We start from the raw sequence: 22500 nt of genomic DNA, 5'->3' as shown, positions 1-22500 counted from the left end.
AGTAGGTGGATGTTAGGTGGAGTGATACAGTAGGTGGCGTGATACAGTAGGTGGAGTGATACAGTAGGTGGAGTGATACAGTAGGTAGAGTGGTACAGTAGGTGGATGTTAGGTGGAGTGATACAGTAGGTGGAGTGATACAGTAGGTGGAGTGATACAGTAGGTGGAGTGGTACAGTAGGTGGATGTTAGGTTTAGTGAAACAGTAGATGGAGTGATACAGTAGGTGGATGTTAGGTGGAGTGATACAGTAAGTGGAGTGATACAGTAGGTGGAGTGATACAGTAGGTGGAGTGATACAGTAGGTGGTGTGATACAGTAGGTGGATGTTAGGTGGAGTGATACAGTAGGTGGAGTGATACAGTAGGTGGAGTGATACAGTAGGTGGAGTGATACAGTAGGTGGAGTGGTACAGTAGGTGGAGTGGTACAGTAGTTGGAGTGATACAGTGGGTGGATGTTAGGTGGAGTGATACAGTAGGTGGAGTGATACAGTAGGTGGATGTTAGATGGAGTGATACAGTAGGTGGATGTTAGGTGGAGTGATACAGTAGGTGGAGTGATACAGTAGGTGGAGTGATACAGTAGGTGGTGTGATACAGTAGGTGGATGTTAGGTGGAGTGATACAGTAGGTGGAGTGATACAGTAGGTGGAGTGATACAGTATGTGGAGTGATACAGTAGGTGGAGTGGTACAGTAGGTGGAGTGGTACAGTAGGTGGAGTGATACAGTGGGTGGATGTTAGGTGGAGTGATACAGTAGGTGGAGTGATACAGTAGGTGGATGTTAGGTGGATTGATACAGTAGGTGGATGTTAGGTGGAGTGATACAGTAGTTGGTGTGATACAGAAGGTGGAGTGATACAGCAGGTGGAGTGATAAAGTAGGTGGTGTGATACAGTAGGTGGATGTTAGGTGGAGTGATACAGTAGTTGGTGTGATACAGAAGGTGGAGTGATACAGCAGGTGGAGTGATACAGTAGGTGGTGTGATACAGTAGGTGGATGTTAGGTGGAGTGATACAGTAGGTGGTGTGATACAGTAGGTGGTGTGATACAGTAGGTGGATGTTAGGTGGAGTGATACAGTAGGTGGAGTGATACAGTAGGTGGAGTGATAAAGTAGGTGGATGTTAGGTGGAGTGATACAGTAGGTGGAGTGATACAGTAGGTGGAGTGATACAGTATGTGGAGTGATACAGTAGGTGGAGTGATACAGTAGGTGGTGTGATACAGTAGGTGGATGTTAGGTGGAGTGATACAGTAGGTGGAGTGATACAGTAGGTGGAGTGATACAGTAGGTGGTGTGATACAGTAGGTGGATGTTAGGTGGAGTGATACAGTAGGTGGAGTGATACAGTAGGTGGAGTGATACAGTAGGTGAGGTGACACAGTAGGTGGATGTTAGGGGGAGTGATACAGTAGGTGGGGTGATACAGTAAGTGGATGTTTGGGGGAGTGATACAGTAGGTGGAGTGATACAGTAGGTGGAGTGATACAGTAGATGGAGTGATACAGTAGGTGGACTGACACAGTAGATGGAGTGATACAGTAGGTGGAGTGGTACAGTAGGTGGATGTTAGATGGAGCGATGGATGCAGTAGGTTGAGTGATACAGTAGATGGAGTGATACAGTAGTTGGAGAGATACAGTAGGTGGAGTGATACAGTAGATGGAATGATACAGTAGGTGGAGTGATACAGTAGGTGGAGTGGTACAGTAGGTGGATGTTAGGTTTAGTGATACAGTAGGTGGAGTGATACAGTATGTGGTGTGATACAGTAGGTGGATGTTAGGTGGAGTGATACAGTAGGTGGAGTGATACAGTAGGTGGAGTGATACAGTAGGTGGAGTGATACAGTAGATGGAGTGATACAGTAGGTGGAGTGATACAGTAGGTGGTGTGATACAGTAGGTGGATGTTAGGTGGAGTGATACAGTAGGTGGAGTGATACAGTAGGTGGAGTGATACAGTAGATGGAGTGATACAGTAGGTGGAGTGATACAGTAGGTGGATGTTAGGGGGAGTGATACAGTAGGTGGAGTGATACAGTAGGTGGAGTGATACAGTAGATTGAGTGATACAGTAGGTGGAGTGATACAGTAGGTGGAGTGATACAGTAGGTGGAGTGGTACAGTAGGTGGATGTTAGGTGGAGTGATACAGTAGGTGGCGTGATACAGTAGGTGGAGTGATACAGTAGGTGGAGTGATACAGTAGGTGGAGTGGTACAGTAGGTGGATGTTAGGTGGAGTGATACAGTAGGTGGAGTGATACAGTAGGTGGAGTGATACAGTAGGTGGAGTGGTACAGTAGGTGGATGTTAGGTTTAGTGAAACAGTAGATGGAGTGATACAGTAGGTGGATGTTAGGTGGAGTGATACAGTAGGTGGAGTGATACAGTAGGTGGAGTGATACAGTAGGTGGAGTGATACAGTAGGTGGTGTGATACAGTAGGTGGATGTTAGGTGGAGTGATACAGTAGGTGGAGTGATACAGTAGGTGGAGTGATACAGTAGGTGGAGTGATACAGTAGGTGGAGTGGTACAGTAGGTGGAGTGATACAGTGGGTGGATGTTAGGTGGAGTGATACAGTAGGTGGAGTGATACAGTAGATGGATGTTAGATGGAGTGATACAGTAGGTGGATGTTAGGTGGAGTGATACAGTAGGTGGAGTGATACAGTATGTGGTGTGATACAGTAGGTGGATGTTAGGTGGAGTGATACAGTAGGTGGAGTGATACAGTAGGTGGAGTGATACAGTAGGTGGAGTGATACAGTAGATGGAGTGATACAGTAGGTGGAGTGATACAGTAGGTGGTGTGATACAGTAGGTGGATGTTAGGTGGAGTGATACAGTAGGTGGAGTGATACAGTAGGTGGAGTGATACAGTAGATGGAGTGATACAGTAGGTGGAGTGATACAGTAGGTGGAGTGGTACAGTAGGTGGATGTTAGGTTTAGTGATACAGTAGGTGGAGTGATACAGTATGTGGTGTGATACAGTAGGTGGATGTTAGGTGGAGTGATACAGTAGGTGGAGTGATACAGTAGGTGGAGTGATACAGTAGGTGGAGTGATACAGTAGATGGAGTGATACAGTAGGTGGAGTGATACAGTAGGTGGTGTGATACAGTAGGTGGATGTTAGGTGGAGTGATACAGTAGGTGGAGTGATACAGTAGGTGGAGTGATACAGTAGGTGGATGTTAGGGGGAGTGATACAGTAGGTGGAGTGATACAGTAGGTGGAGTGATACAGTAGATTGAGTGATACAGTAGGTGGAGTGATACAGTAGGTGGAGTGATACAGTAGGTGGAGTGGTACAGTAGGTGGATGTTAGGTGGAGTGATACAGTAGGTGGCGTGATACAGTAGGTGGAGTGATACAGTAGGTGGAGTGATACAGTAGGTGGAGTGATACAGTAGATGGAGTGATACAGTAGGTGGAGTGATACAGTAGGTGGTGTGATACAGTAGGTGGATGTTAGGTGGAGTGATACAGTAGGTGGAGTGATACAGTAGGTGGAGTGATACAGTAGGTGGATGTTAGGGGGAGTGATACAGTAGGTGGAGTGATACAGTAGGTGGAGTGATACAGTAGATTGAGTGATACAGTAGGTGGAGTGATACAGTAGGTGGAGTGATACAGTAGGTGGAGTGGTACAGTAGGTGGATGTTAGGTGGAGTGATACAGTAGGTGGCGTGATACAGTAGGTGGAGTGATACAGTAGGTGGAGTGATACAGTAGGTGGAGTGGTACAGTAGGTGGATGTTAGGTGGAGTGATACAGTAGGTGGAGTGATACAGTAGGTGGAGTGATACAGTAGGTGGAGTGGTACAGTAGGTGGATGTTAGGTTTAGTGAAACAGTAGATGGAGTGATACAGTAGGTGGATGTTAGGTGGAGTGATACAGTAGGTGGAGTGATACAGTAGGTGGAGTGATACAGTAGGTGGAGTGATACAGTAGGTGGTGTGATACAGTAGGTGGATGTTAGGTGGAGTGATACAGTAGGTGGAGTGATACAGTAGGTGGAGTGATACAGTAGGTGGAGTGATACAGTAGGTGGAGTGGTACAGTAGGTGGAGTGGTACAGTAGGTGGAGTGATACAGTGGGTGGATGTTAGGTGGAGTGATACAGTAGGTGGAGTGATACAGTAGGTGGATGTTAGATGGAGTGATACAGTAGGTGGATGTTAGGTGGAGTGATACAGTAGGTGGAGTGATACAGTAGGTGGAGTGATACAGTAGGTGGAGTGATACAGTAGGTGGTGTGATACAGTAGGTGGATGTTAGGTGGAGTGATACAGTAGGTGGAGTGATACAGTAGGTGGAGTGATACAGTATGTGGAGTGATACAGTAGGTGGCGTGGTACAGTAGGTGGAGTGGTACAGTAGGTGGAGTGATACAGTGGGTGGATGTTAGGTGGAGTGATACAGTAGGTGGAGTGATACAGTAGGTGGATGTTAGGTGGATTGATACAGTAGGTGGATGTTAGGTGGAGTGATACAGTTGGAGGAGTGATACAGTAGGTGGATGTTAGGTGGAGTGATACAGTTGGTGGAGTGATACAGTAGGTGGATGTTAGGTGGAGTGATACAGAAGTTGGAGATGTATAATCAGAACTGTCCGCCGGTTGTTTTCAAGGTAATCTACTCACGTTCACATACGCCCATTCATGGACTGCCTATATCCAGATTGTATCTGCTTTATACGGACCAATATCACATGTGCACCAGCACTCAATGTGCACAAGGTGCAGCGTGTGCAGTCATCACATCATCAAAAAACATGGCAGATATCGGCTGTGATTGACGGAACAAAAATCTGCCTCAGTGGCAATGCATTTTTTACATTTTTTTATTCATTTTACCTTTATTTAACTAGGCAAGTTAGTTAAGAACATTTTCTTATTTTCAATGATGGCCTTGGAACAGTGGGTTAACTGCCTTGTTCCGGGGAAGAACAACCGATTTTTACCATGTTGGCGGATTCCATCTCGCAACCTTTCGGTTCCTAGTCCGACACTCTAACCACTAGGCTACCTATTACTTGAATAATGTAAAAAAAAAATTGTGCACTAAGTTGATGATTAAAGTGTCTTATTATGAATTTCCAAATCTGACTTCTCTATGTGGCTGTGTAAGGAAATGGTCATTCTGGGCCGGGCGTCAGTTAAACTGCAGTACCGAAGGAAAACTGTAGGAGCAGTCGACACAGTGCTTCTAGAACGGAACCATGGCCCCTTGGTGCATAGTGGAGAGGAGGGCTAAATGTAACATGGGTCAATTATAGGGTAACTTGGGGTAAAATGCCACCATACCTCAACAATTTGTCCGGAGTGACTTAAAAAATTGTGGCATTGTGACATTTTTATCTGAGAAAGACCAGTGGAAGTGTTGGGGGGGAATTGTGGCATGATGTGTGTAGTAGTACTACCGTGTAGTAGGTTTAACACAAGACTGTATTTATTGAATTGTTTTGGGACATAAATTAATCAACAGGTTGCAAACTAGTTCAAATATGACATTTGGGATCCAGCTAATGATTATCCCAATATAGTAAATGCTGAGAGGCAACCCCATACTTCAGCCTATTAATTTATAGATACTATGCTGCATCAGCCCCTTGAGCTTTGTGCGTTGTACCCAAACAGCGTGACCCGCGATTTGAATTAATCTGATTGGTCAAGACATACAAAGAGCCCGCAGCAGCATTCTATGTGTGAGTTGACAAAATCAACTTTTTTCCATTCAACTTTTTCACTCCGGATGCTTTATCTGGACATGGTTCGTCAGGACCTCCACCAGCAGAAGCTAAGTAGTAACATTAACATGATGCCTTCTAATTGCAGTCGCTGTACTCATAATATACAGGAGAACGATCTCCTTACGGCGAGGATAGCTGTGCTGCAAGCCCATCTTCAGACGCAATCGTTAGGCAAGGGTAATTTCAGTGTATGAAAGGATGAAACAGCGTCTGTGCCACCAGTAAGTACAGATAGTAACGTTAGTATAAATCCCCTCGCACGTTCCCCACAGCCGGACAACTTTCTCACGGTTTCTGGAGGGAAATGCTGTAGGAATGGACAACTGGTGTCGCTCATTCAGCCGACAGAAACTTTCAACCGGTTTTCCCCATTAAGCAGCGAGTCGGAGTCAGAGGCCGAGTCTTCTCTGGTCTCTACTCCTCCCGTTACGGGGTATGAGACGCCGAAGCTTCCCACCATTAGCTCTGACAAATTGAAAACTCTAGTCATTGGCGACTCCATTACCCGCAGTATTAGACTTAAAACGAATCATCCAGCGATCATACACTGTTTACCAGGGGGCAGGGCTACCGACGTTAAGGCTAATCTGAAGATGGTGCTGGCTAAAGCTAAAACTGGTGAGTGTAGAGAGTATAGAGAACATAGCTTCAGCGTGTAAATCAGCTAGAAAGATGTGTTGGCATCGAGTAATTGTCTCTTTCCCACTCCCCAGTTAGCAGGAGTGATGAGCTCTACAGCAGAGTCTCTGGCCCCCTCCCTGTTAGGGGGAGTGATGAGCTCTACAGCAGAGTCTCACAACTCAATCGCTGGTTGAAAGCTGTTTTCTGCCCGTCCCAAAAGATAGAATTTGTAGATAATTGGCCCTCTTTCTGGGACTCACCCACAAACAGGACCAAGCCTGACCTGCTGAGGAGTGACGGACTCCATCCTAGCTGGAGGGGTGCTCTCATCTTATCTACCAACATAGACAGGGCTCTAACTCCTCTAGCTCCACAATGAAATAGGGTTCAGGCCAGGCAGCAGGCTGTTAGCCAGCCTGCCAGCTTAGTGGAGTCTGCCACTAGCACAGTCAGTGTAGTCAGCTCAGCTATCCCCATTAAGACCGTGTCTGTGCCTCGACCTAGGTTGGGCAAAACTAAACATGGCAGTGTTCGCCTTAGCAATCTCACTAGGATAAAGACCTCCTCCATTCCTGCCATTATTGAAAGAGATCGTGATACCTCACATCTCAAAATAGGGCTACTTAATGTTAGATCCCTTACTTCAAAGGCAATTATAGTCAATGAACTAATCACTGATCATGATCTTGATGTGATTGGCCTGACTGAAACATGGCTTAAGCCTGATGAATTTACTGTGTTAAATGAGGCCTCACCTCCTGGTTACACTAGTGACCATATCCCCCGTGCATCCCGCAAAGGCGGAGGTGTTGTCAACTCACTGCCTTCCTGAAGACTAACAAAGTATACAAAATGCCTCAGTCTGGTTTTACACCCCATCATAGCACTGAGACTGCACTTGTGAAAGTGGTAAAGGACCTTTTAATGGCGTCAGACTGAGGCTCTGCATCTGTCCTCGTGCTCCTAGACCTTAGTGCTGCATTTGAAACCATCGATCACCACATTCTTTTGGAGAGATTGGAAACCCAAATTGGTCTACACGGACAAGTTCTGGCCTGGTTTAGATCTTATCTGTCGGAAAGATATCAGTTTGTCTCTGTGAATGGTTTGTCCTCTGACAAATCAACTGTAAATGTCAATGTTCCTCAAGGTTCCTCAAGGTTCCGTTTAAGGACCACTATTGTTTTCACTATATATTTTACCTCTTGGGGATGTCATTCAAAAACATAATGTTAACTTTCACTGCTATGCGGATGACACACAGCTGTACATTTCAATGAAACATGGTGAAGCCCCAAAATTGCCTACGCTAGAAGCCTGTGTTTCAGACATAAGGAAGTGGATGGCTGCAAACTTTCTACTTTTAAACTCAGACAAAACAGAGATGCTTGTTCTAGGTCCCAATAAACAAAGAGATCTTCTGTTGAATCTGACAATTATTCTTGATGGTTGTACAGTCGTCTCAAATAAAGCTGTGAAGGACCTCGGTGTTACTCTGGACCCTGATCTCTCTTTTGACGAACAAATCAAGACTGTTTCAAGGACAGCTTTTTTTCCATCTACGTAACATTGCAAAAATCAGAAACGTTCTGTCCAAAAATGATGCAGAAAAATGTATCCATGCTTTTGTTACTTCTAGGTTAGACTACTGCAGTGCTCTACTTTCCGTCTCCCCGGATAAATCACAAAAAAAACTTCAGTTAGTGCTAAATACGGCTGCTAGAATCCTGACTAGAACCAAAACATTTGATCATATTACTCCAGTGCTAGCCTACAAAGCATTACATGGGCTTGCTCCTACCTATCTTTCCGATTTGGTCCTGCCGTACATACTTACGCGTACGCTACGGTCACAAGACGCCGGCCTCCTAATTGTCCCTAGAGTTTCTAAGCAAACAACTGGAGGCAGGGCTTTCTTCTATAGAGCTCCATTTTTATGGAATGGTCTGCCTACCCATGTGAGAGGCGCAGACTCTGTCTCAAAATGTAAGGCTTTACTGAAGACTCATCTCTTCAGTAGGTCATGTGATTGAGTGTAGTCTGGCCCAGGAGTGTGAAGGTGAACGGAAAGGCTCTGGAGCAAGGAACCACCCTTGCTGTCTCTGCCTGGCCGGTTCCCCTCTCTCCACTGGGATTCTCTGCCTCTAACCCTATTGCAGGGGCTGAGTCACTGGCTTACTTGTGCTCTTCCATGCCGTCCCTAGGAGGGTGTGTCACTTGAGTGGGTTGAGTCACTGACGTGATCTTCCTGTCTGTGTTGGCCTCCCCCCTTGGGTTGTGCCGTGGCGGAGATCTTTGTCGGCTATACTCGGCCTTGTCTCAGGATGGTAAGTTGGTGGTTGAAGATATCCCTCTAGTGGTGTGGGGGCTGTGCTTTGGCAAAGTGGATGGGGTTATATCCTGCCTGTTTGGCCCTGTCTGGGGGTATCATTGGATGGGGCCACATTGTCTCCTGACCCCTCCTGTCTCATTCTCCAGTATTTATGCTGCAGTAATTTATGAGTCGGGGGGATAGGGTCAGTCTGTTATATCTGTAGAATTTCTGTCTTATCCGGTTTCCTGTGTGAATTTAAGTATGCTCTCTCTAATTCTCTCTTTCTCTCTCTCGGAGGACCTGAGCCCTAAGACCATGCCTCAGGACTACCTGGCATGATGACTACTTGCTGTCCCAAGTCCACCTAGCCTAGCTGCTGCTCCAGTTTCAACTGTTCTGCCTGCAGCTATGGAACCCTGACCTGTTCACCGGACGTGCTACCTGTCCCAGACCTGCTGTTATCAATTCTCTAGAGACAGCAGGAGCGGTCGAGATACTCTTAATGATCGGCTATGAAAAGCCAACTGACATTTACTGCTGAGGTGCCGACTTTTTGCACCCTCGACAACTACTGTGATTATTATTATTTGACCATGCTGGTCATTTATGAACATTTGAACATCTTGGCCATGTTCTGTTATAATCTCCACCCGACACAGCCAGAAGAGGACTGGCCACCCCTCATAGCCTGGTTCCTCTCTAGGTTTCTTCCTAGGTTTCGGCCTTTCTCGGGAGTTTTTCCTAGCCACCGTGCTTCTACACCTGCATTGCTTGCTGTTTGGGGTTTTAGGCTGGGTTTCTGTACAGCACTTTGAGATATCAGCTGATGTAAGAAGGGCTATATAAATAAACTTGATTTGATCAGTTGGGCTACAGGTGATAATGCTTATTGCTAATAGCATACCTGATAACATAGGCTATATAAATGGTCCAATATGTTAACATAATTTGACCAATATGTTATTGGGCTCAATTCTGTAGGTTGGAATAATATTTTAGATGGTATCAGCATCATTTTATTTTCATTTTCATTCATTTTGGACTAGTATGCCCTTTTAAACAGTCACCTAAACTTTTCAGTCCTTCTACATAAACATTTGACCTCCAAAACAAGGGGGGAGGGAACTCTCCTTAAATACCCCCCCCCCCCCCCCCCGTCCTGTCCCTAGTGGTGTCGGGTTACCGCCCAGGTATCAGCATGCCTGGTGTCAGTGGAGCCCAGCGTCTTGTTCACATCAGCTGTATGGATGGACAAATTCAAACACAGACAGCTAAAACACGGACAGCTCAAACACAGACAGGTCAAACACAGACAGCTCAAACACAGACAGGTCAAACACAGACAGGTCAAACACAGACATCTCAAACACAGACAGCTCAAACACAGACAGCTCAAACACGGACAGCTCAAACACGGACAGCTCAAACACGGACAGCTCAAACAGACAGCTCAAACACAGACAGCTCAAAAAGACAGCTCAAAAAGACAGCTCAAACACAGACAGCTCAAACACAGACAGCTCAAACACAGACAGCTCAAACAGACAGCTCAAACAGACAGCTCAAACACAGACAGCTCAAACACAGACAGCTCAAACAGACAGCTCAAACACAGACAGCTCAAACACAGACAGCTCAAACACAGACAGCTCAAACACAGACAGCTCACACACAGACAGCTCAAACACAGACAGCTCAAACACAGACAGCTCAAACACAGACACCTAAAACACAGACAGCTCAAACACAGACAGCTCAAACACAGACAGCTCAAGCACAGACAGCTCACACACAGACAGCTCAAACACAGACAGCTCAAACACAGACAGCTCAAACACAGACAGCTCAAACAGACAGCTCAAACACAGACAGCTCAAACACAGACAGCTCAAACACAGACAGCTCAAACACAGACAGCTCACACACAGACAGCTCAAACACAGACAGCTCACACACAGACAGCTCAAACACAGACAGCTCAAACACAGACAGCTCAAACACAGACAGCTCAAACACAGACAGCTCAAACAGACAGCTCAAACAGACAGCTCAAACACAGACAGCTCAAACACAGACAGCTCAAACACAGACAGCTCAAACACAGACAGCTCAAACAGACAGCTCAAACAGACAGCTCAAACAGACAGCTCAAACACAGACAGCTCAAACACAGACAGCTCAAACACAGACAGCTCAAACACAGACAGCTCAAACACAGACAGCTCAAACAGACAGCTCAAACACAGACAGCTCAAACACAGACAGCTCAAACACAGACAGCTCAAACACAGACAGCTCAAACAGACAGCTCAAACAGACAGCTCAAACACAGACAGCTCAAACACAGACAGCTCAAACACAGACAGCTCAAACACAGACAGCTCAAACACAGACAGCTCAAACACAGACAGTTCAAAGAGACGGCTCAAACAGACAGCTCAAACACAGACAGCTCAAACACAGACAGCTCTTTTCACTTGGTTCTCTTTTCCCTCCCTCGCTATATAAAATCTGCACCATGAACAACATACACTGAAATAGCTAGTATCGGTGGTCTGTAATCGGCGAACCAATATGTTGTTAATTTTGAGGTTTTCTGTACACAGACAGAAATAAACCCTGGGTTGACCATATCTTAGGCTTCACCTTTAAGAAGGAGTTTGGTTGTATGGTTGGTCAGATGTTAATAACTTCTTCTCTAGCTGTACTTCAGCTGTGGAACTGAACTGCAAACACAGTCAGAGCTTTACTAACTCAGTATCCTGGCTAAAGACCTGGGTTTAAAGGGATACCGTGACTGAATACAGTGTTGAACCAGAAGCCCTACACCTGTTTTCTGTTCAGGAGCCTTTGAAGCCCGTCTAAGACGTGGAGGTGTGTGTGTGTGTGTGTGTGTGTGTGTGTGTGTGTGTGTGTGTGTGTGTATCTCAGGATCCAGCCCTAAGTCTTCAGACACACTATTTAACAGAAGTGAAACTGGCATTGACACACTGAGTGTGTTGTTGTCAGTGATGGGAAGTTGTGGACACTGCTCTGGTGTTGAATCACTATTAGTGATGGGAGGTTGTGGACACTGCTCTGGTGTTGAATCACTATTAGTGATGGGAAGTTGTGGACACTGCTCTGGTGTTGAATCACTATTAGTGATGGGAAGTTGTGGACACTGCTCTGGTGTTGAATCACTATTAGTGATGGGAAGTTGTGGACACTGCTCTGGTGTTGAATCACTATTAGTGATGGGAAGTTGTGGACACTGCTCTGGTGTTGAATCACTATTTAACGATGGGAAGTTCAGCTCTTTTTATTGACTTTGATCTTTTGGAGTCGTTCAGTCAAAAGAACGAATCTTTCGACTCATTTCGTTCATTTGAGTCATTACTGCCCAGAGCATGCAGGAACACTTAGGGGCGAACGACGAACTGAAAACTTGAGTCATGATTCTACGAGCCTCTCGTTCACATGTCGTTCACCATAGGGGGCTTATTGGAGCAGTCATTTGTTTGAATGAGACTTGTAAACATGTGGTTTAAACAATGTAAATGTGTTGATTGAATTGGCAAACAAATACGATTATTTCTTGATACATTTGAAACAAGGTCTAGTTTGGTCGCTACCGGACTAGATTGTGAACCCCCCCCCCCCAGAGGCTGTGTATGTTTTGGTTCTATAAAGCTGTGTCCATTATAATATTCAATAATCAATTCATTGCAGTCATTCTTGCACCATGTGATCAATGATCAGTTCTAAACATGTATTTTTCTTCTCTGTCCTAATGATGTATTTTCCTGCGGACATTGTGACAGACAGTTGACGGTCGGAGCACGACTCTGGCACCAGAGAAGTATGTATTGATCCTGTCTTTTCCCGCGGACATTGTGACAGACAGTTGACGGTCGGAGCACGACTCTGGCACCAGAGGAGTATGTATTGATCCCGTCTTTTCCCGCGGACATTGTGACAGACAGTTGACGGTCGGAGCACGACTCTGGCACCAGAGAAGTATGTATTGATCCTGTCTTTTCCCGCGGACATTGTGACAGACAGTTGACGGTCGGAGCACGACTCTGGCACCAGAGGAGTATGTATTGATCCCGTCTTTTCCCGCGGACATTGTGACAGACAGTTGACGGTCGGAGCACGACTCTGGCACCAGAGGAGTATGTATTGATCCTGTCTTTTACCGCGGACATTGTGACAGACAGTTGACGGTCGGAGCACGACTCTGGCACCAGAGGAGTATGTATTGATCCTGTCTTTTCCCGCGGACATTGTGACAGACAGTTGACGGTCGGAGCACGACTCTGGCACCAGAGAAGTATGTATTGATCCTGTCTTTTCCCGCGGACATTGTGACAGACAGTTGACGGTCGGAGCACGACTCTGGCACCAGAGGAGTATGTATTGATCCTGCTGAAGGACTCATTGCAGCCAGTACTAACAGGTCTTAAAAAATAACAAATTGTTCCCAAACTCCACATCACTAGTTGTTACTAGTCAGTAAGTACTAGGTCTGGGATGAGGAGAGAGGGAGAGGGGTTTAATGGCGTAGAGCAGAGTGGAGCACTAACATGTGTGTACACCGCGGGACGCCAGCGAGCACAGCATTCTTTCTTTGTGTTTTTATGAAAAAGACACGGACTTCTGGCACAAGCCTCTCCTTCCCTCTTTCTCTCTCTCTCTCTCCTCCCTTCCTCCGTCCATCCCTCCCTTCCTCCCTCGGTTTCTGTCCTCTCAAACTCTCTCTTCTCAAAACCTATCTCTCTATAACGCTTTCATTTCCCCTCCTTTCCCCCTCTCTCCTTTTCTCTCTCATGTTCTCTCTCTCCCTGAGTCTCTCTCCCTGAGTCTCTCTCCCTGAGTCTCTCTCCCTGAGTCTCTCTCCCTAAGTCTCTCTCCCTGAGTCTCTCTCCCTGAGTCTCTCTCCCTGAGTCTCTCTCCCTGAGTCTCTCTCTGTCCCTCTAATCTCTTGCTACCTCCCCCTCTCTCTGTCTCCCTTTGTGTCTCTCTCTGTCCCTCTCTACATATATCTGTCCCTCATCCCTCTCTCTCCTAGCCTTTCTTCTTTAAGCTTTTACTCTGTGTGACCAGCTGGGGTTCTGCAACACACACCCACACACCCATACACACACCCGCAGCCGCACACGCACCCGCACACCACATACGCACACCACACACCACACACCCACACCCACACACACCCACACCCACCCACACCCACAGACACCCACACACACACACAGACTTCTACCAAATCAGATTGTGTTCCCATCTTGACTGTAATCGTTCCACTCCACTCTACTCCACTCGATGAAAGCAACAGGCCCTTTCACTTGATTCCCATAATCTCCTTTTCAACCTATTGCCAACCATTTTCCCTCGCTGCCCCACACCCTACGGGCACTAGCTAATCTAAGGGCCTGCTGGTGCCAGAGACTCCTGCAACACTCCATTTCTCAAGTTTCATTTCTGATCCGGCAAACTACGAGGACGCCCCATTATTATTTCTTATAGACAATCAGAGGAAGGAATTTCAGAGAGAGAGAGATAGAGAGACAGGGGAATGTGGAGGAGGGAGAGAGAAAGATACAAAAAGAGAGAGAGTGGGGGAGGGAGAGAGAGAATGGGGGAGGGAGAGAGAGAATGGGGGAGGGAGAGAGAGAGAGAAACTCCCTCTAGTGAAGTGCTTATTTTGATATCTAGATAGACAGTGAGTGTGTTTCTCTCCTCTCCTCTCCTCTCCTCTCCTCTCCTCTCCTCTCCTCTCCTCTCCTCTCCTCTCCTCTCCTCTCCTCTCCTCTCCTCCCCTCCCCTCCCCTCTCCTCTCCTCTCCTCCCCTCCCCTCCCCTCCCCTCTCCTCTCCTCTCCTCTCCTCTCCTCTCCTCTCTCTCTCCATCTAAAATTAATCTCCTCCAGCGAGTGGCCCTCCACTTGTCAACTCCCATAATTCACGCTTCTATGGCTTCTCATGAACACGCACAAAAGCAGGTAGCTAACGACACACACACACACAAGCACAACCCCAGAATAGGCTCCAAGCCATCTGCTGTTGCCATGGTGAGCCCATGTGTTGCCTTGACGATGGCGTATTTCCCGTGCTAATGGCCCGTCCTTTTTGCCAGGTAACAAATCGCTGCGGTGATGCAACCGCACCTGTCTCTCCCTTGGTTATGCGTTGCCATGGAGGTGTCGCTGTTGCCGTAGTAACCGCGGCTCTAATCACCCGGGAAGGGCAAATGCTCAGCAGAGAGCCTCAGCCAGACCAGCTGTTCAGTACGGAGCGGAAAGAGAGGTAGAGAGGGAGAGAGGGAGAGAGAGAGAGAGAGAGAGAGAGAGAGGGAGAGAGAGAGAGAGAGAGAGAGAGAGAGAGAGAGAGAGAGAGAGAGAGAGAGGGAGGGAGGGAGGGAGAGAGGTAGAGAGGGAGTGAGGGAGAGAGGTAGAGAGGGAGAGAGGGAGAGAGAGAGAGAGAGAGGGAGAGAGGGAGAGAGGGAGAGGAATCTAGCCCTGTCTGTGCCCGCGTGAAGTGGCAGTACAGAGGGGCCTCTCACTTTCCTTCTTTCTTTCTCCTTTTATCTCTCTCTCTGTTATTATTTGTCTCCCTTTCAGTCAATGCTGGCTCCAAACCTGCTGTACTAACTCCTTGAAAACACACACACGATAAACACAAGGAATTTAAAAACTATTTTGTGCGTGTTTGGGTGAGCGTGCATGCTTGCGTGTGCATGTGTTTGTGTCAGCGTGTTTCTGTGCGTGCATCAGTGTGTGTGTGTTTGTGTCAGCATGTGTGTGTATGAGCGTGCTGAGTAAAAGGCAGCTATAAAAAGCAGCATTCTGCTCCAAGACCCAGTGGCCAAATAAACACTTTATTACAGCCTCTACCACAGAGACATACCATCTGGACAGGGAGGGAGGGAGGGAGGGAGGGAGTCATATTAACAACCCCCATCCTAGTCATATTAACAACCCCCATCCTAGTCATATTAACAACCCCCATCCTAGTCATATTAACAACCCCCATCCTAGTCATATTAACAACCCCCATCCTAGTCATATTAACAACCCACATCCTAGTCATATTAACGACCCCCATCCTAGTCATATTAACAACCCCCATCCTAGTCATATTAACAACCCCCATCCTAGTCATATTAACAACCCCCATCCTAGTCATATTAACAACCCCCATCCTAGTCATATTGACAACCCATCTTAGTCATATTAACAACCCCCATCCTAGTCATATTAACAACCCATCCTAGTCATATTAACAACCCCCATCCTAGTCATATTAACAACCCCCATCCTAGTCATATTAACAACCCCCATCCTAGTCATATTAACAACCCCCCTCCTAGTCATATTAACAACCCCCATCCTAGTCATATTAACAACCCCCATCCTAGTCATATTAACAACCCCCATCCTAGTCATATTAACAACCCCCCTCCTAGTCATATTAACAACCCCCATCCTAGTCATATTAACAACCCCCACCCTAGTCATATTAACAACCCCCATCCTAGTCATATTAACAACCCCCATCCTAGTCATATTAACAACCCCCATCCTAGTCATATTAACAACCCCCATCCTAGTCATATTAACAACCCCCATCCTAGTCATATTGACAACCCATCTTAGTGATATTAACAACACCCATCCTAGTCATATTAGCAACCCCCATCCTAGTCATATTAACAACCACCATCCTAGTCATATTAACAACTCATGCTTGTTGTTGCATATTAGATCTCTGTCACATGTGCTGTGTGTTTTTGACATCGGTGTTTTCCTGCTAAATCCATTGTGGAATGAACATTCACTCGTAGATACTGCCTTGTCTGCATCACTGCGTTAATAATGTGAAGAAATAATAGTTTATCAACATTAGAAGCTAAACGTTCTGATGTTTTGCATCATATCCATAGCTTTTTAATGTGTTTTTTTGTATGTTACTGGTTGTATGAATATGGTTGTATGAATATCGTCCCACAACTGTCCCAGAGTCTGTTTGGGTTATTTCTTTCTCGACAAGCTGACCAATAGAATAGGTCAACTTTTCTACTATGGGGGACAGTAGATTGACATAGGCTAGTGATACTGTTGTTAGTTACTCATCTTGTTGGCTGAGGAAAAATGAATGTGGACAGGCATTCTAACATCTTCATAGTGTGCATCAGAATTAGATGTTGTTGTTTTTTTAAAGGACAGCACATCATTGCATCCTCGACTTGCATGTTCTGTTAATATGAATTACCATGATCGAAATGGGGTTTCTGTCATTCTGAGCATTGTGGGTAGACGCCCTGATCAGGTAACGCACCACATGCTAACAGGTCCGCTACATTTCTCAAATGTAAATTAATTTGTTGCTGGTCAAATGTCAGCTTCCACAGTTTCCTAACTGAAACCCTGGTGTGTGTGAGTACGCACGTGTGTGTGTGTGTGTGTGTGTGTGTGTGTGTGTGTGTGTGTGTGTGTGTGTGTGTGTGTGTGCGTGCGTGCGCGCATAAGTGTGTGTGTGTGTCTTACCTCTGATATGCCTGAGGAGAGGTGGGTGGCGTTGAGAAGACCTGGGCGTGAGGGTGGTAAGGTGTCTTTTTCAAAGCCTGAATCAAATTCTGCCTGTACTCAGGATCTATACACCATAAGGACCCCTTCCCAATGCTCTGTAGAGAGAGAGAGCAATAGTGGAGTCAACAGTTGTTTTTACAGATTCACAATAACAAGACTCGCCATTGGCAATTGTGAGGTCAGTTACTTGTATATTATTGAACAGTAGAAGAGAACACAGAGAGACAGTCACACAGACACTTAACGGAGACCACACCCCCTTTTCTTTCCCGCCCTATACAGAAAACGCATGCACTATAATATATGTAAATACATTTGAGGGAAATCAAAATATATTTACATATTTATGAAATATATAACTTGAGCACACCATAGAATATGTATGTAAATATATTTCAAAATATATGTCAATTACATGTATTTTTGCACTGCTTGTGTCATGCTGAATTGTAATGTTGAGTCTATTGACCTCTTGGTATTAGGTTGCCAAAGTGGGGTTTGCATGAAAAATGAGGCTGCTATTAAGGATGCCTGCTACTTATGAAACAGATAAGATTAGCTAGATGTTTATTTCAAAAAGAGACATATGAACCTGGTTCCTCTCTAGGTTTCTTCCTAGGTTTTGGCCTTTCTAGGGAGTTTTTCCTAGCCACCGTGCTTCTACACCTGCATTGCTTGCTGTTTGGGGTTTTAGGCTGGGTTTCTGTACAGCACTTTGAGATATCAGCTGATGTACGAAGGGCTATATAAATACATTTGATTTGATTTGATTTGATGAACCTAGAGCATATTTTTCCTGAGCTGTCAATCAGAATTTTTAAATGTTCCATGAGCCTCGCACCCCAGCCCACCTCCAACTGACGCAGCAGCCCTTGCAATTTTGAACGTTGTTCAGATGAAGAAGATCAGCTCTCAGTGCCAAACATCTTCCTAATGAATAATGGCATTTTTTTCTAAATTATATAATCATAACATTGATATAAAATATGTTTTTCATCAGATGGGTGACAGAGGAAGAAGATATTTTCTTCAACTGCCTGCAAGCAAGTGTTTTCACCGAGCTAACCCACACAACTAGTTAACTAGCTAGCATCTTTAGCTTGCCACTGCAACATACAATGTGACCGACCAAGGTAAGAATTGCTTTGGATTTTAAAGCTCTGAGTTAATATGTCATGTACAGTGCATTCAGAAAGTATTCTGACCCCTTGACTTGTTCCACATTGTATTACGTTACAGCCTTATTCTAAAATTGATTAAATGAGAAAAATTCTTCATCAATCTACACATAATGACAAAGTAAAAAAAGGTTTTTATAAATTTTTAGCAAATTTATTACAAATAAAAAACTGAAATACCTTATTTACATAAGTATTCAGACCCTTTACTCAGTACTTTGTTGAAGCACCTTTGGCAGCGATTACAACCTTGAGTCTTCTTGGGTATGACGCTACAAGCTTGGCACATCTGTATTTGGGGAGTTTCTCTCATTCTTCTCTGCAGATCGTATCAAGCTCTGTCAGGTTGGATGGGGATGCACAGCTATTTTCAGGTCTCTCCAGAGATGTTCAATCATGTTCAAGTCCGGGCTCTGGCTGGCCCACCCAAGGTGAACCTTCGTCCCAGTCTGAGGTCCTGAGCACTCTGGAACAGATTTTCATCAAGGATCTCTCTGTACTTTTCTCTGTTCATCTTTCCCTTGATCCTGACTACTCTCCCAGTCCCTGCCGCTGAAAAACATGCCCACAGCATGATGCTGCCACCACCATGCTTCACCGTAGGAATGTTATTGGCCAGGTGATGAGCAGTGCCTGGTTTCCTCCAGATGTGACGTTTGGCAATCATGTAGAATGTGCAATCTGATTCAGAAAAAAAATATTGTAAACACTGTTCTGCAACATATGTATTGTAAACACAGTTCTGCAACATATGCTTAAACAACTGAAGTATTTACTGTGATAGATCTAAAGGATGTTTGTTTTCTGAAATGTTGTTTTATGTTCAAAATCTATAAAAACATGCCAAAATGCTAACGAAATTAGCCCTGGAGCATTATATAGTGCTATAAAACAGCACAAAAATACGTTTGGAGATTTGTATTACATATTTGAATAATCTAATGTTAGAATTAAACAATCAAGGTGTTTAAACACTTGTTGAGATTGTCCTGTTTTTTCAAGAATCCCTGAGCTCTAAAACAGCAACATTTTCTCTCAACCTAAAGACAAAGCTTGTAATAGATAATGAGATTATCCAAAGAAAAAATCTCTTTGCCTCATGGGGGGCTTGTTCGAACCTTGCGGGAGGGTCCAATATATATAGTTGAAGTCTGAAGTTTACATACACCTTAGCCAAATACATTTAAACTCAGTTTTTCACAATTCCTGACATTTAATCCTAGTAAAAATACTAGAAGGATTTATTTCAGCTTGTATTTCTTTCATCACATTCCCAGTGGGTCAGAAGTTTTACATACACTCAATTAGTATTTGGTACTTGCCAAAACTATAGTTTGTTAACAAGATATTTGTGGAGTGGTTGAACAACGAGTTTTAATGACTCCGAGTGTATGTGTATGTAAACTTCTGACTTCAACTGTAGCTCTAAACTGTATAGAGTTTGATTTAAAACAAGCGGTGATGCTCTCAATGGTGCAGCTGGAAAACTTCTGAGGAACTGAGAGCCCATGCCAAATCTTTTTAGCTTCCTGAGGGATAAGAGGCGTTGTCGTGCCCTCTTCACGACTGTGCTGATGTATGTGGACCACGATACACTATTCCACAACAGCCTTGTCGATGTGAATTGGGACGTGCTCGGCCCTCTGTTTCCTCTAGTCCACGATCAGCTCCTTTGGTCCCGCTGACGTTGCTGAAGTATGTGTTTTACGGTCCCTGTACGATATTGTCAGCAGTTTGCTACAGGGAGATTCATTATAACAGTGGTGGTATGGTGTCCTGTCAGAAAGGGCTCTGTGTTCTAGTTGGTTCAATGATCTTAGGTCCAGTGATATCTGACGGCCGTCGGGACCACAGTGAGTGTCTGTGTGTGTGTGTGTGTGTGTGTGTGTGTGTGTGTGTATGCGTGCATGTACCGAGGTGAGAGTGAGAGCGCCTCGCCCCTGTCAACTGGAGCGTCCAGTCTGCACGGAGGACCTGTTGTGATATCAGGTACTGAACACAGAGATCTACCCCATTGAAGTGTTAGAGAGGCTAACAGGCAGCGCTAGGTGGCTAACTGCTAATATTTCCTCTGCTCTCTAGGCTCCAGGGCTACAGAGAGGTGCCGTACTCTGGCTAACTCTGTAAAATAAGAAATTTCACTGCTCCTAGCCAGTGTATCTTCCATTTGAAAGGTAAAGGATTTGTACCACCGCTAGCTAGGTAAACACTAGAATTGTGTTTGAAATGATGTTCATTCCCTGGCCACAGCTGGATTCACTGAGTGGACAAAACATTAGGAACACCTGCTCTTTCCATGACATAGATAGACTGACCAGGTGAATCCAGGTGAAAGCTAAGATCCCTTATTGTAACTTGTTACATTCACTTCAATCAGTGTAGATGAAGGGGAGGAGACAGGTTAAAGAATGATTTTTATGCCTTGAGACAATTAAGGTATGGATTGGATGTGTGCCATTCAGAGCGTGAATGGGCAAGACAAAAACTATTTAAGTGCCTTTGAATTGTAGGAAGTGCCAGGTGCACCGGTTTGAGTCAAGAACTGCAACGCTGCTAGGTTTTTCACACTCAACAGTTTCCTCTCTATCTCTCTCTCATATTCAAATGGCTTTATTGGCATGGAAAGTGTTACAACATACATTGCCAAAGCAAACATATAGACACATATCAAACATAGACACATATAGACACATATCAAACACATAGACACACATAGACACATATCAAACAGACACACATCAAACATATAGACACATATCAAACATATAGACACATATCAAACACATAGACACATATCAAACATATAGACACACATCAAACACATAGACACATATCAAACACATAGACACACATCAAACATATAGACACACATAGACACATATCAAACATATAGACACATCAAACATATAGACACATATAGACACATATCAAACAGACACACATCAAACACATAGACACATATCAAACACATAGACACATATCAAACATATAGACACATCAAACATATAGACACACATCAAACAGACACACATCAAACATATAGACACATATCAAACATATAGACACATATCAAACACATAGACACATATCAAACATATAGACACACATCAAACACATAGACACATATCAAACACATAGACACACATCAAACATATAGACACACATAGACACATATCAAACATATAGACACATCAAACATATAGACACATATAGACACATATCAAACAGACACACATCAAACACATAGACACATATCAAACACATAGACACATATCAAACATATAGACACATCAAACATATAGACACACATCAAACATATAGACACACATAGACACATATCAAACATATAGACACATCAAACATATAGACACATATAGACACATATCAAACAGACACACATCAAACACATAGACACATATCAAACACATAGACACATATCAAACATATAGACACATCAAACATATAGACACACATCAAACATATAGACACACATCAAACATATAGACACATATCAAACAGACACATATCAAACAGACACATATCAAACAGACACATATCAAACAGACACACAGAGCCTCCAGAAAATATTCACACTCCTTGATTTTTTTCCACTTTTCCTTTGAACTGCCTGAATAAAATAATTTGTTAAATTGAGATTGTTTGGTCACTGGCACACAATACATCATAATACCTAAGTGGAATTACGTTGAAAAGGCTAAAATGAGTAAACGTAAATAAGTTCAGGAGTAAAGATTTGCTTTAACAAGTCTCATAATAAGTTGCATGGACTCACTCTGTGTGCAATAATAGTGTTTAACATGACTTTTGAATGACTACCTCATCTCTGTTCCTCACACAAACAATTATCTGTAAGGTCCCTCAGTCGAGCAGTGGATTTGTATACACCGATTCATCCTCAAAGATTTTCTAATGCCTCACAAATGCCTATTGGTAGATGGGAGAAGAAGAAAAAAGCAGACATAGAATATCCCTTTGAGCATGGTGAAGATATTAATAACACTTTAGATAGTGTATCAATACACCCAGTC

The 22500-nt window shown here is 44.4% G+C and overlaps 1 protein-coding gene across 1 annotated transcript in view; it reads right to left on the bottom strand.

Moving 5' to 3' along the window:
• The window catches only part of LOC139383545 (forkhead box protein N3-like), a 132525-nt gene that overhangs the window by 70294 nt on the left and 39731 nt on the right, over positions 1 to 22500 (bottom strand). The window contains exon 3 of the mRNA XM_071128122.1: positions 17232 to 17368. Within this exon, the coding sequence (XP_070984223.1) occupies positions 17232 to 17368 (137 nt within the window). The remainder of the gene's footprint in view (positions 1 to 17231; positions 17369 to 22500) is intronic.

Source organism: Oncorhynchus clarkii, chromosome 25 (assembly GCF_045791955.1).
Source record: "Oncorhynchus clarkii lewisi isolate Uvic-CL-2024 chromosome 25, UVic_Ocla_1.0, whole genome shotgun sequence".
Taxonomy (NCBI): Eukaryota; Metazoa; Chordata; class Actinopteri; order Salmoniformes; family Salmonidae; genus Oncorhynchus; species Oncorhynchus clarkii.
Note: the sequence above shows the minus strand (reverse complement) of the source record. Positions and strands in the feature narration are given on the sequence as shown.